Consider the following 15,391-nt stretch of genomic DNA (forward strand, 5'->3'; position numbering starts at 1 on the left):
TGGCCCCTGCCCACACCCCCTGTCTGGAACCTCCAGCAGGTTTAATGGGAATAAAAGCCTCTGATCTGTTTAATATGGCCATTAGTCAGAAGAGAGTACGTCTTATCACAGCAGGCAGGGCTTGTCTGTATGTTTCATAACGTATAAGTCAGACAACTCTTAGCATAAGTGTCTGCATAACTCACCCAAGGCGGGGGGAAAAAACTTAAATACAAAACAGACCAATGGATTGAATGTCATGGTTGCCATGCCCATCATGTTTTCATAACGAGTAAATGTTCGACTATCAACCAAATTCTTCATGGCACTCACTCACAAAGCTTAGCCTACCTATGCACGTTCCCGGACCCTAACTTTCCTCTCTCTCTCTCTCTCTCTCTCACTCTCTCTTTTTCCTCTCTCTCTCTCTCTCTCTCTCTCTCTCTCCTCTCTCTCTCTCTCTCTCTCTCTCTCTCCTCCAACCAGCCGAGAGAAGCTGTGGATATGTATGGAGTACTGTGGCGGAGGGTCTCTACAGGACATCTATCATGGTGAGTTGTTCACCATGTTATCAATATTGTGGTCAGTTATTGCAGTCATAAATTATGGTTTATTATTGTTTATCCTCCCCTATCAGTCTGACCACACTGCTGGCAAAGATTCAGCTGCAGATTAAGTTGGCCCTGGGCCTGTCTGCATGAACTGAATGACTTAAACTATTATCACTTTATTTTCCTCTGTTATTATCACTCTGTTTTCTTCTTTTCTTTTCCTAGTGACGGGCCCCCTCTCTGAGCTCCAGATAGCCTACGTCTGCAGAGAAACTCTGCAGGTAATTGCACTTCTCTGTTTCAGGAGGTGCCTTAACTTTTCTGAACTGGATGTTTTCTAACTTTACGATTTCACCCTTGACACAATGGTACAATCATTCCATTCACAGGGTCTGGGGTATCTGCACACCAAGGGCAAAATGCACCGCGACATAAAGGTACCACGTTTTTACTTTATCTCCCAAAATGTCACTGTATGTTCTCAATAACGTGTGAACGTTTTGACAGCTATGCTGCGACACAGTCAGGTTTGCAGAGGTGTGAATTAGGGCCACAGGAAAAGGATGGCTGGGGCTGTGTGTTCGCACGGATGCATGTGACCAATGTCGTCATTTGCAGCGGTTTTTGAGCATGAACCTGATTGATGCCTGGTGTGCATGCACAGTTTCTCCTCTGTGGTGTTATCACAGTGGGTCAGGGCTGGGCCTATCTCTGCTTAACTCCACACACAGAGAGAACTTCCTGTTTCCTCTGCTCCCTCGCTGCAGGATGCCAGCAGACTGAACTGTCAGTCATAACCACCAGATAGACTTTCTCAGTACCCTTCAAGAATGACAGTACTTGTGTGAGATTAACAAATCAATTAGTAACAGTAGCCTTTTCATTGACAATAAACTAGTGAGAAATGGTGATGTATTCCTCTTTGTTACTAAAAGGACCAATGAGCCCAGTGGATATAAAAAAGCATTCTGGCTCAGTTGTTAGAGAGCTTTGCAGAGCATTGTTGTGCTAATCCACAAGCCGTGCATGGCTCTAAGGTTTTGAGAATGCTATCATTATACCAGTATGTCTTATTTATTTTCTGCAGGGTGCCAACATCCTTCTTACAGACAATGGGGATGTGAAGCTAGGTGAGCCGAGCTATTCCGCTGTTCTAAAGACTGTTGTCTGCCCTGTGTGTATTACATAATCTGAAAAGACCTGTCACTCCTTGTTCCAGCTGATTTTGGAGTAGCAGCCAAAATAACAGCAACCATTGCCAAAAGGAAGTCCTTTATCGGAACACCTTATTGGTGAGTCTTTTTTCTCCCTTTCAAAACGAGCTAATGAGCTTGTGAAAGGTTTTGGTGCCGGTTGTTCAGGAACTGCAGCTTTTCTTCCTTGGGTTCATGATTAGAATATTACTGCTGTCGTCACGGTGCACTCTGGGCATTCTATGTTTAAAGTGAAGGGATTACGTAAAATGTTCCTATTGAATGTTGGTGTTTATCTGTGCAGGATGGCTCCAGAGGTTGCAGCAGTGGAGAAGAACGGGGGCTACAACCAGCTGTGTGATATCTGGGCCGTCGGCATCACCTCTATAGAGCTGGCAGAGCTGCAGCCTCCCATGTTCGACCTACACCCAATGAGGTACTCCTCCATTTCCTCGGACGCATTAACCAAGGCTTCCTCTGGCCCTTGTTCTTAGGGGAACTTCCTGCGTTTGTATTCTGTTAATATAATCTGATCTTTTGATTACTGTCGTTAATCAAAAGTACAGCATGTCTGCACAGCAAAGGTTTTCAGAATGTGGTTAGACAAGTACTGTAACGTGATGTTTTTGCAGGGCCTTATTTCTGATGTCAAAGAGCAGCTTTCAGCCTCCAAAGCTAAAAGACAAAACTAAATGGTGAGTGCACGTTGGTTAACACTCAGTACTGAGTTTTAAAGAAGAAAGACGTTTTATTCACTAGACATCAGATTGAATATCATGCAATTCAGTGTAAAAGTAATGCTCTTCCTCCAGGTCAACAGCGTTCCACAACTTTGTCAAAGTGTCTCTGACAAAGAACCCTAAGAAGAGGCCTACAGCAGAGAAGCTCCTCTCTGTAAGTAGGGCTCAAATGTCATGGCTTCACCATACATTACATATACAGTAGTGCAATACATACGACATAGTGGTAGTACATACATAGTATGTGGGGGGAAAAATCATGATCATTCTATTTTCAGAATCATTAATACAGATCATGAAGATGATTCTACTTTCAGAATCATTAATGCAGTGCAATTCTTAGGCCTGGATTACACTAGCGTGGAGGTCCATGGCTACGTTTTTGAATGGGGAAAACGATCCGCGATTACACACGAAATTGCAAACGCATATCACACCACCATTAAAGAGCACATCAAACAGGTGATTTACGAGTTTGAGCTACAGCAATCAAGGGTATATTTTTCTTGGCTAGTAGCATAGTCTATAATGTTGTGAGTTTAAAATGCAGCTGTCAAGCCATCCAACCCACGGCAACAGTAACCAACAAATACATTTCCATCTCCATAGTTGGCTCACCACATCATTGGGTCATCCACAGACGGGCCTCCCATCTTCCTAAGTTCCTCTTTTCATTTTTTCCAGTTATCCAAACTCCATATCCAATTCCTATTTTGATTTTTGATCAATGACTCACATGGGAACAAACCAATTCTAGGCTATTGTTCAATGATTACAGATTAGGATTGCTGACAAACCCATTCAATAGCCTACCTCTCATATGGGAGCTATAACGTGAGGGAATGGATGAAGGACATAAAATAAACCGATTATAAGGACTATATATTAGAACAATTGTGTAAGGGGGCTGGTTGGCTAGCTGACCCAAACGCAGGACCACGGACACAGACGGACAGTTCCAAGCCCAGAGGGCGGTTTAATACAATAGCGACGGTACAGAGGGCAAGGCAAAGGGTAGTCAAGTTCAGGCAGGGGTCAATCGATCGACACAATGTCCAGAAAACGTAATCCAAGCCGTGGTCGAGGTCCGGGGAGAATGGGTCGGGGAAGCCGTGTGTCAGTCCAGGGAAAGAGCAGCAAACAAACCGGAATCTGGAGGAGTGGAGAGTAGAATGAGTAACACGGAAAAAAACAACTATGATAACTACTAGCACGGGAATTTAGAAAACCACAACTTGCCACAAGGAATCTTAGGGAAGAACTGGCGACGAACATTGGGAAGACCGGGTTCTTATAGGGGAGGTGATTGGATGATTAGTGGCAGCAGGTGAGCCGCGCCCTCGGAGCTGGTTAGCAGAACCGTCTTCAGGTGTGCGGGGGTGATTACGTCGGAGGGCGCGCAGAGCGCGCGCTGAAGTGGAAGGCCGTGGCGTGCATGCTGCGGGAACGGTGGTGGGAGCTGGAGAGCGCCCAGGCGGAGGCGGAGCCGTAACAATTTGGACTGAATTAGATTATTGAATAGAGAATATTATTCAAAAAGAAAAGGGCAGGAGTGCTGGGAAGTTCAGACAGGTGTGATGAAGGAGCTATTTGGTCGGGAACACAAACTGAGCTGGGGAGCCTACCCTCGCATATAGCGGCATATCTCAATAAAGGCTTTTAAACTTTTTTCCAGTTACAGAATATTATAATTTGAAGTGTTTACTCTTGTTTTCGTAATGATTTGAAATGTCTACATTTTTGGGGGAACCTGTAGGTTAAACATTGAATACAGTTTTAAGTTATATCCTACATTATAATCCACTTACCCTTTTTTGCAGGACTCCTGTTATTCTTATTTCCAAATGTATATTAACTATTGTATCCACTAAGATAGGCTACTATATAACTCAAACTCGTAAATCACCTGTTTGATTGGTTTAATGTGAAGTGAACACAGCATTACAGTGTAGCCTTATTCCTATTTTTTTCACAAAAGCCTCCGGATCTGCCTATTACACTAGAACTTCTCGCAGCTCTGGATTTCGACCTCCAAAACGTAGCTCCGGCCATATCTATCTGCATCCGGGTTTGAGCTTCGTTTTGGCTGTTGTAGTGTAATTGCTAGGCGCAAACGTAGTACTGTAATCGGGGTCTTAGAGCAGGACTGTTAACCTCATGGTCTGGAACACTTTAATTATTAATTGTTGGTTAATTGCTGTGTTACGCTATGCCCCTGATCCCTCTTAGGAGATGTGAAAGTTTGACATCATATATTGACTGATTAGACTCCATACTGATCCTGCGGTTTCTGTTGCAGCATATGTTTGTGGGCCAGACAGGGCTGACTAGGAGACTAGCTATGGAACTCCTGGATAAGATGAACAACCCTGACAATCATCAGCACTTCAGCGAGGTGGACGATGACGACCTTGAGGTATTCGCCTACAGCATCCACATCCCTCTGGTTGTTTTACTACAGTTGAACTGCTTTGTGGGGTTGTTATGACCCCCATGGTCTAGGGGGGACAAGGGCTCGATAACAATAGCATGCTGAGGTTGATGTGGCGGGTGCCAACACACAACATACCAGACTACAAAATAAGATTAAAAAAACATAATGGGGTATTTATTCTTTCACAGAAGGTTTAGTTTGAAAATAATAACCAAAAATAACCAAACAATAATGCACAAACAAGTTAAGCGTAATAAACCAAAAACACAAAGCGGGAGAAGGACTGTGAGAGGGGTGTGGCTAAAACAAAAAGGGCCCTGAGCTTCCCTATCAACTGAACTAACTAGAAACATTAAAACTACTACTAGGCTGAACACTAACCTAACTGCTACACAGAAAGGTGTGACACCCACTCGCCCTAACATAGTGTGTATAACAAAGGGTTACCTACGTGATGAGGTGTATACCCATGTTTTTTTTAGCTAGCCCTTCTCCACAATGATTGCTGAAAATGGAGGACAAGGTAACATCTAACAAAACCCCACACCAAACACTAGATTAACAGACAGAATGAAAGTAGGCCTATAAACAAACATGGCAACTCTCTCCTCCTTTGCACATAGAACAACACAGAATATAAAGGTGGCTGGTCTTCCTCTGATTGGACCAGGGGGCAGGGGAATGATTGGACACAGGTGGAGATGATGATTAGTTGATTGACTGGACTAGGGATGAGACGGTATGGATTTTTGCATTACGGTACGGTATCTAGTTACACGGTGCGGTTTACGGTATTTCACAGTATACGGCATTTCACCTCACCAACACACATAAAAAAACAAGTACTTTACTTTGAAGGAACTACAGTGCAACACATGATGGAAAATACACACTATTGTAATTAAGCTCAGTTTATTAATAGCAAGCTTATATTAAATTACAAAATTAACTGTTGCAAGCAACTTGAAATGTGAAGTTTCAGCAGCGCATTATTGCGTAATACCGTAAACACAGGGAATGTCACGGTTCTAATACCGTGGACATTTTATACCGCAGTTCACGGTTTTACGGTATACCGTCTCATCCCTAGACTGGACAATACAAGCACAACGACTAACACCTGGGTAAAACAGACAAGAACAGAACAGTAACAGCGGAGGCTGTAACACGGGTCTATGCGAGCATCGTAACTCCCTAGCAAGGCCTCTACAGCAGCTTTCAGTGCAAGTGTTGTTTTTTTCATTATCAGTTTCATATTTAAAGTTTAAAACATCAAATATCGGATTGTACATCCACTGTGCACTGACCCACTTTCTCCATAACTTTCTCTCCTTTACCCTCAAGTCTTCCTCTCCCCTCTCTTCACTCTCTCCGTCTCTACATTATTATTCCCCCTGGTATCAACATCTCATTTGTGTGGTGGCCAAAGAGGTGGTACCAGCGTCTTTAAAATACCATTGTGCTTGTCTCCCCTGACGCAATACAGCAGTAGCACTGTCTTGGCCAGCATGAATAAGAACAGCCCTGAATACTGTAGTCTTTGCTAGCCATGTGAGCTTGTTCGCTTATACACCCAGTTTCAGGCCTGCACATTAACATGTGGCCATACACACAGTAAACATGTTTGGTTCAACTTATATTGCACACACATTGCTGTGTGGGAGCTATCCTTAATGGACCGCATCCACATTCAGTTTTGCCCATGCTCCCTGGTTTGCATAGTGTGACCCAAAACATAACATTTCAATACTCTATAAAGTGATAACATTTTATGACTTGTAGCTACTGATTTTTATTACCTCAGTCTTATCTTTCTAGGTGTGTTTTTCCTTTGTATTTCTGTGTTTACCTCACGGTTTTACATATTTATGACCTTTCTATTGCATATTTATGACCTTTATCTGATATCTATGACCTTTCTATCTTATATTTATTAAGTTTCTATCTTATATTTCTATGTCTTCCTCTCTCAGCCCCTCTCAGCTGTCAGACACACCATCCGCTCTACCAACAAACAGTCCAGAGCAGAGAGGACACGCTCAGAGATCAACTGTAAGTGAACAGCCCGGTTCTGACCCGACTGTCAACCACACCGCTGTTTTTAAACACACGCCCCCACCAAACCATTAGACCACTGAGATTTACCAGAGCACAGACTCATCTCCGTCATTGGTTGGTCTGGCTGTCACTCAGTCGCAGCAGTAATATGGGCTTGAGGTCCTTGAGTGGCGTGTCTGAGGCAGCTTGAGTCATCCTGCTAATCCCGCAGGACTGGCACAGGGCCAGACTGCAGTGTTGTAGCACAAATTAAAAATAGCCCTGGGACTCAGAAGAGAAAGTGGCTGTAGATCTGTATACAATGTCGGCTTGAACATTGTCACTATCTTGTGTCCTCAAATAACTCATCCAGGCCTTCCGTCCTTCCAACAAATTATTTGTTGTTTTAGATAGATGTAACAACTCAATATCCCTTTCTCTTGGGAAACATCAATTTCTTTCTTTCTAGAAACACTGAACAAATTATTTGTTGTTAGGGCAGAATGTACTGTTATTTGATAGGTAGATTGGTAGATAAGGTAAGGGTAAGATGTGTGATAAAGTGTCTGTTGTGTTCAACAGCAGTAGAAATAGCTTTGTGTTTGTTGTGTGTTTTTTGTTACGTGATATCAGTGACATGATTTGTGAGTGTGCTGTTATAGTAATGTGTGGTGTGGTTACAGTAAGCTAGTCGTGGACAGAGTGTTTATGTTTTTTACAGTAGCTGTTCTTTTCATGTGTAGCAGTAGACCCATCAGAGTGTGTTTGTGCGTTCGTCCTCCTCAACTGCACGCACACTTCCTGTTTGAACTTGACTCTTATTATCATTGTATCTGACTTTCGTTCAACATGAAGCAAACAATAGGCCAGACCAAGGAAGCCCATGCCCAAGTCCTAGCTTCTCTGAGGACAGGGAGGACCCAGGTCAGTGACAGTGTAGTGAGGTAGCTCTGTGTGTGTGTGTGTGTGTGTGTGTGTGTGTGTGTGTGTGTGTGTGTGTGTGTGTGTGTGTGTGTGTGTGTGTGTGTGTGTGTGTGCGTGTGCGTGTGCGTGTGCGTGTGTGTGTGTGGCATTCCCAAGCTCTGAAAGGTGAGCGCTGAAAGGTGTGGTAATGCCATGTGAGAGTGCTGTGGGTTTTCATGAAGCAGGTCAGTTTCTGTGCATGTAGCTGCTACCTGTTTTGGTTTCTGCATTTCCTGACAGTGTCCTGCAGCCTAGATAAAGACATTCATTCTGGCTTCTGAGGAACCAAATGGTCAAACGTACAGTCATCTGTGTAGTTAATAAGGAAGGGATCTTTCTCCATTTATCACAATCACAAACTGATTACTCCACTTCTCTTAAAGGACTTTAGAGCTGCGGCTTCTGTGGAAATTTTCAAGAAGCGGCTAAAGACGCTTCTGTTTGGACAGGCGTTTGTTGAATCACTTTGACTGTATGTCTATGACTGTTGTCCTGTTTCCTGTGTTTTCATTTTATTAATTCTTTGTATGCATTTTAACCTGTGTGAAGCACTTTGTGAGTCCTCTCTGAGAGAAGTGCTATACAAATAAAATGTGCTTACTTACTTACTAACTTAAATTCTGTATGCAATTTAAAGGAGTAATTTGGTATTTAGCATCATAAGCCCTGTTATAAGGTTATTTATGATCACATACAACGGTCCATATCAAAATTTTGACAGACTTTGCACTCTTGAGATATTTGTACTCATTGCTCACGTCACAGCTAAGTAGTACACAATGGGATATATGCTCATAGAGAACCATTAGGTCTATGAGCATATATACTGCTCAAAAAAATTAAGAGAACACTTAAATTCACATCACACAAAGTATAACACCAAGTCAATTAAACTTAAAATGACTCTATCTTAGTTGCTAACTTGATGGTGAGTTTGCAACCTATATAGCTAGTGCTATAACTAGCTAGTTGATAGGCAACAGGTATAGTTTGCTAGATATGGCATCAACTCATGCATTCCATTTCCTCGATTTCAGTTGCATTACAGAAGTGCACAAGCTCGTCTGGCTAGCTAGCGCTAGCGCTGCAGGAATGGGTCAATTAATCTAGCTAACGATGGTCAGATCTGTCCAGTTAGGAAGCATAAAAGATTTTGAATCAGTTTGCCAATCAATGTGAATCAACTGCCCATAGATATCATACTGGACATAAGCTTATTATAGTAAATAAACTTAGAACAGGGCTTATGATGCTAAATACCAAACTACTCCTTGAACTCACATACTGATTCGTTCTATGGACCTACATCAGATCCTTGAACACATCAATCACACATCATTTCTGAAATACTGGTTGTTGTGAAATGTTTCTTATTTCATAGCTGTTTTATTCATTTAGGTCAATGCAGGGTCGTTTTCAGTAATTAAAAGAAAACATAAGAAGTTGAGGGACATTAAAATCAGGTTTCTTTTGCCCTCATGATTAGCAAGTGCAGGTGACAAAAAAGTAATGTTTACACTGAACACTGAAGCAGCCTTAATGTTTCTGTCTTTGCTTTGCTTTGGCACCGGGAAATCTGTATTCCATCTTGTGATTTTAATCCCAGCGATTTTAACAACATTTGCCTGAAGTGAGGAGTTCTGTTCTCTGCAAGAGTGAAGTTCTGTGAACTGTTTGTGTAAACTACCCATCCACAGACTACAAGCCTTGCTGCTAACTCTCAAGCGCTATTTAAATGAGTTTGACCACAATACTGATACTGAGGCTGTCACAATGTCACGATGAGAGGTGTGATAAGGACAGCATAATGGAATGCTAATACTGTAGAAAGTACTTTGCTAGTGCCGGTGATGTGATTTCTCCCTAGATCTCATTGTGAATGTGAACTTGACTATCCAGGATAGATGGTACAGTATAGTGCTTGTGTTGATGCATGAGGATATTTTGAAGTTTTGGTTTTTCTGGAGTGCCACAGTCCTGTGTTCTGGTGCCATCTAATGACCAAACGGTGTACCTGCTCTTAAATATTTGTTGTTGTTTACAGTTGACAAGGTCCAGTTTGAACCTCCATTGCGAAAGGAAACTGAGGCTCACTCCGAAATGGTGATTATCTTAATATCTAGCAAGCTTTTACTTTTTTAATTTTTCTTTAAAATGTCTTTATTTTAAGTCTTTTCTTTTTAAAAGATTCCCTTTATTTGCATTGTTTGTTATCCATTCTGACACTTTCTCAAGAGCTGGAGCTAATTCTCCAAATAATGAGACATAATTGATTTATGTTGTCTGTTTGTGGTGCTCTGCAGGACGTGAGTAAGGAGAGTGACTTCCCCTCCCCCTGGAGCCCCTTCACAGACGGAGGCATCACCACTAGGTAAGCCATGGAAACCATTGTCATGGAGACCATTCCCGACTTTATTCTTTAGCTGTCTGTGTCCCGTCACGCCAGGAGAACTGTACTCTTCTGTCACACTGGATTGCAGGGCTAAGTATACTTTGACAGTGTACAGAATCTACTGTGCTCACATTTTGTGTTTTTAAAATGAAGTTATTATAATTTATACATGTTGAATATCTTATCAACTTGGGTCGTATTTTGGTAATTCCTGCATTCACTGTTTTCTGGTACTAACCTGTTTTAATCACTACTCTGGAGCTGTCCTGTCTTAAAGCATGACCCCACTTGCCCACCTGTAGTGTGGAATGTCAGTTTGTGAAAATGCTCTTCACCTGTCCACGTGCTTTGACTGTGCCCTTCTTTTTTTTATCTTTTTTTTTCTTCTTTTTTTTATCTCTTCTCCCTTTCACCTCCTCTTTGCCCTCTTCTCCTGTCCTCCCAAGGAGCCTTCTGAAAAGCGTTGAGGACGAGTTGTTCCAACGGTAACACTAACAATGAGTGTCCTGTGGTTTGCCCATCCACCCCATCCCTCCAGCCAATGGTTGTGTGTGTGTGTGTGTGTGTGTGTGTGTGTGTGTGTGTGTGTGTGTGTGTGTGTGTGTGTGTGTGTGTGTGTGTGTGTGTGTGTGTGTGTGTGTGTGTGTGTGTGTGTGTGTGCGAGCGAGCGAGCGAGCGGCAGGCAGGCAGGCAGACAGTGGACTGAGTGGCCCTGTGTGCAGTGATGTGTGTGTGTGCCATGCCATGCTTCATATGATCACCCCTCCCGGCTCCCTCCAGTGTGTGGTGTGACATAGCTGTAGAGCCAGCCCAGGGGCTGCTGGTGGACTAGTGGCTGGTGTGCTTGTTGAGGTGCAGGCAGACGTGTGGGAGACAGTAAGACAAACAAGACAAGTTTTTCACTTCGACACTGGATTTAACTGCCTTTCACCCCATAGCTCAAAAGGAATTGTTTATGGGGAGGCCTTAACAAGCTCTGACAGGGCTGCTGTAATTTTTACCACTGTTTGACGGGAAGTGACAGCTCTGTCCTTGTAGCAGACAATGTAATAAACTTGAATGGTAGCCAGCCTCCAAAATTTGAGGTCTGGTTTTCTGCATGGCCTTAGTGTGTTGAGCTGTGTCTCCACTGAACCTTTCCTTTACACCTAAGCAATTATTGCATATCCCAGGCCAGTGCTAGTTATGTAGCTCTCCTTTTGCTTGTACAATATATTGCTATCCTGTTTGATGTTAATGATTCTCAAGCATTTGTAGAAAAAAACATTGCTGGAATGGGTTTGTGGTGTATTTATTTTTACAACCTTTTCAGAAGTGCTACATGTCTGTACTTTCTATGACCGAGCAAACACCCCTGACGGCACTAAATCTCGTTGAACCCCATTCCTCTTTCCCTGATTCATACCCGTTCCCTTTGAGGAAGGGGGTCCTTCATAAGTGTTTGGTCCGTACATGCCTCTCCTACCACTCTCGCACTCCACTCCTCTGATACCTCCATTCTCACCCCCCAGTGGACACGTTGCCCATTTGGAGGACGCGTTTGAAGACATTGAGCTGTAAGTACCACTTAACCCCGAAGTAAGCAGATGTCATTACCATCCCTCTGCCTGCCTGTCTTAAAATGTCCCGTCCGTTTTCAGGTCTACCCTTAAACAAGGAGTCCCTCCTCCTCTACCTCCTAAGGTAAGACCTGTAGATAACATTCACCCCTCATAGCGTACATTCCCTACCCCCCCCCCCCAAACCCCTCATACAATCCTCTTTCCTCTCAGCCACGGTTGAACAGCTCGTCAGAGGAAGTGGGCCTGAGTGACGAGCGGAGTCTGACGGTGCGCCGGTTCCCCAACTCTGAGAACGGACCGGGCGCCGGGCTGCGCCGGCAGAGCACCCCCGAACGAGGCAACAAGGCGGAGCACACAGCCCTCGACTTCCTGTCCGTCAGCGTCAGCAGCCCCGGCCTGCTGTCACACTCCTCTGACCCGGGTGAGCCTCGCCGCCTCAGGAACCTCAACGCTCTCTCCTTAGAACTTAGAATTCTGTCCTTAGAACTTAGAAGTCTGTCCTCACTCGGACCACCTTAGAACCCCTTTCGTCTGTTGAACAGCTTGGCTCATTGAGGTTTGCGTGTTTTCTTGAAATAAATCAAAAACCTATTTCATCTCTCCAAGCTCTCAGTCAGTCAGAGTGTAAAGGTAAGGAAGATGCTTGTGACGTTCCTAAGATTGATACTGCTGTTTTATTATGCAGTGTAGAGGCTGTATAATGTCTTGAGAAAGAGGACCTTGTGCACTAGTAGCCCTTTCAACTATTTCCCCTTTGGGATAAATAAACTACTATCTATCTAATCCTCCCCCCTCTTCTGCCTGCAACAGAGGACTCTGATAGCGACGTCATCGGGGACAGTCCCAAACCACCGCCCAGCCGGCCACACAGAAAGGACAAAATGGATTACCCTGTGAGTGTGTCTGGATGTGGCTTCATCTAAACATGGCGTTGCAGTCATGTCTTCCAAGATCACTTTTTACTTTCTGTGGGGGGAAATAATAAGCATGCTGTCTAGATCCACGCCCCTCATATTTGAGTAGAAATAATTGCAGAGAGGAAAGAGGGAAGGTTATTGAGCATGAGCGGCCTTTATATGTGGCCTTGCATAGTTTTGATATAGATAGTCTCCAAACCACTGACTGATTGGCACGGAAACTTAAGTATGGTTATTTCCCCCCATTGGAGTTAGACACTGCTGGTTAAAGGGGAGGGGGGGGGTTGGCTGCTGTTTATATTAAACATTTAATTAGCTTGGGCAGAGGAGCAGCATGTAATAACATGATAACACACACTGTTTTTGTTTACTGCCAAGCTAACCAAGGTTGGAGCAGCAGTTTAGCTTTCCAATATCCTCTGCAAACCAGCTCCAATCAATGTAATAGTTCCTGGCCTATATCCATATCCTACATCTTTCTTATGTGTTTCTTTTGTTGCACAGAAACCTGCTATCAACGGCCTGCCTCCCACTCCCAAAGTCCTGGTGAGTCAACCTCTGGTTCGCTCTTCATAACCTCTGACCAGCTCACATTCCTGGTTGATTGGTTCGACTGGACACTATCATTAAACTCTCTCTGAACTGTTACATATATTCTGGCACCTTCATCCTATGGTTATAGTGTGCTTGTGTGGAATATAGTCATTTCTGGGCTCAGATTTAGTTGCATAACCTCTGGCTGACATCTCTCCTGAAATCTCCATCTGAGGCTGTTGGGTTTTACTGTGCTTTCTCCCCTCACTCCAGATGGGGGCCTGTTTCTCCAAAGTGTTTGATGGCTGCCCTCTGAAAATCAACTGTGCCACATCATGGATTCACCCAGATACCAAGGGTAACCTTAGCCCTAATGTGACTGACGCACATACTGCACATACACACACACACACACACACACATGTACAAAGCAAGCATGCGTGTTATGTGTCACATATGAATTGTACTGTGTTGTATTTATTGATTTATTTTTAGACCAGTACCTTATTTTTGGGACTGAGGATGGGATCTACACCTTGAACCTGAATGAGCTACATGAGGCCACAATGGAGCAGGTAGGAATACGCTCAGGTCTCCTGAGAAGGCTGATGGATGGAGGTGGTAACATGTTATATAGGAGCCTGTGTTATACCACTCGGGATTGTATTGATTGTCTCTGTGTTCCTCCGTCAGTTGTTTCCAAGGAAGTGTACCTGGCTCTACATTATCAACAATAACCTGATGTCTTTATCAGGTAAGTGGGAGAGACTTATCACAGCCACCTGCTTTACTGTGGGCTGTACCATAACCAGCTGCTTTGTTGTCCTGCGTTATCTGGTTGGCCCTGAGGGCAATACAATCACCTAGTTTCTCCTTCCCATAAATAGCAGTTTGTTTGAAAGCTGTTGAAGATAGCCTCCATAAACGTCCGTATGAGTCATGAATGTCAGACACACATCTGTCATTATGGCCAGCTGTTCCACAGAAAAAACATTTGTTTATAAGAATGAAAAAAAGGAAAAAAAGCTGTTTACAGTAGAAAAGAAGATTGTTGTTATAAAATAATAAGGCACAGGATTACCACTTTCCATAAGAAACAGGATTACAACTTTCCGTAAGCAAATGATTTAGCTATTTTAAGGATCAGCTATTTCTTTTATGTCTATGCTTTGGCTTTCATTGCTTTATCTGGCTACAGCTCACCCTCATCATCTGTGCTGTATGCAACATCGACGTCTAGTTGTGTGTTGGGTGGATTCACACAGTTAAAAAAAGCATAATTCTTAGATAATACAATATACCATTATGGTCTACTTAGGTCTTACATTTAGTGAATATGCCACCTCGCCTATATTTAATGTCTGTTTTCTTCTTCTTTTCACTTGGCCACTGTCCTTCCTCCTCTCGTCTGGCTTGATTTTGATATCCTACTAACCGGCTTCATCAGAAGGTAATCACGCATCATTGTCACACCTCTGTGTTTCCACACCCCTGTTCACATCTAACCTTTCTAGACGAGGAGCTGATTGGATCAGTCTGGGTCGCAACGAGAGAGAGAGAGAGAGAGAGAGAGAGAGAATGAATGAATGGTGGACACATTGTACATCCTGTTTCCTGTCTTTGATCTCTCGCTGAAAAGGGAAACAAAAGACAGAAACCTGGTGTTTTACATGTTTCTTATCTGGCCGCAGGGAAGACCTTCCAGTTGTACTCTCACAATCTCATCGGGCTCTTTGAGCAGCTGAAGAAGCCTGGGCTGGCAGCCCAGTTCCAGACCCACCGCTTCCCAGACAAGATCCTGCCCAGGTGAGAGAGAGGAGAGAGGCTGGCCTGTTCCCCTCAAAGCAGAGGTCGTCCACCTCTTTATGACTGTGGACACAAGCTGACTGTTTTTCTGTCCCCAGGAGATTTGCCTTGACAACTAAGATCCCAGATACAAAGGGCTGTCACAAGTGCTGCATTGGTGAGTTGCGGAGCCGCCCGAGTTCCTGTTTCTGTTTACTCCCTTCTATTCTCCATCCATGGGCAGCTCAGCTCGCTTGGGACGGTATAAATATACTTGGGAGTTAACTTGCTTGCAAGAGAAGTA

At 43.6% G+C, this 15,391-nt stretch overlaps 1 protein-coding gene across 1 annotated transcript in view; it reads left to right on the forward strand.

Moving 5' to 3' along the window:
- Window positions 1-15,391, forward strand: part of map4k5 (mitogen-activated protein kinase kinase kinase kinase 5) — a 29,451-nt gene that overhangs the window by 7,515 nt on the left and 6,545 nt on the right. Inside the window, exons 5-26 of the mRNA XM_084438839.1 lie at window positions 466-530; window positions 756-811; window positions 920-967; window positions 1,618-1,660; window positions 1,750-1,822; window positions 2,028-2,159; window positions 2,356-2,418; window positions 2,536-2,617; window positions 4,763-4,879; window positions 6,871-6,949; window positions 9,942-10,000; window positions 10,201-10,268; window positions 11,801-11,845; window positions 11,930-11,972; window positions 12,062-12,272; window positions 12,662-12,744; window positions 13,273-13,314; window positions 13,576-13,660; window positions 13,798-13,877; window positions 13,996-14,056; window positions 14,994-15,108; window positions 15,207-15,265. Coding sequence (XP_084294965.1) covers window positions 466-530; window positions 756-811; window positions 920-967; window positions 1,618-1,660; window positions 1,750-1,822; window positions 2,028-2,159; window positions 2,356-2,418; window positions 2,536-2,617; window positions 4,763-4,879; window positions 6,871-6,949; window positions 9,942-10,000; window positions 10,201-10,268; window positions 11,801-11,845; window positions 11,930-11,972; window positions 12,062-12,272; window positions 12,662-12,744; window positions 13,273-13,314; window positions 13,576-13,660; window positions 13,798-13,877; window positions 13,996-14,056; window positions 14,994-15,108; window positions 15,207-15,265 — 1,709 coding nt within the window. The remainder of the gene's footprint in view (window positions 1-465; window positions 531-755; window positions 812-919; window positions 968-1,617; window positions 1,661-1,749; window positions 1,823-2,027; window positions 2,160-2,355; window positions 2,419-2,535; window positions 2,618-4,762; window positions 4,880-6,870; window positions 6,950-9,941; window positions 10,001-10,200; window positions 10,269-11,800; window positions 11,846-11,929; window positions 11,973-12,061; window positions 12,273-12,661; window positions 12,745-13,272; window positions 13,315-13,575; window positions 13,661-13,797; window positions 13,878-13,995; window positions 14,057-14,993; window positions 15,109-15,206; window positions 15,266-15,391) is intronic.

The sequence above is a fragment of the Borostomias antarcticus genome (genome assembly GCF_949987555.1).
Source record: "Borostomias antarcticus genome assembly, chromosome: 5".
Lineage (NCBI taxonomy): Eukaryota > Metazoa > Chordata > Actinopteri > Stomiiformes > Stomiidae > Borostomias > Borostomias antarcticus.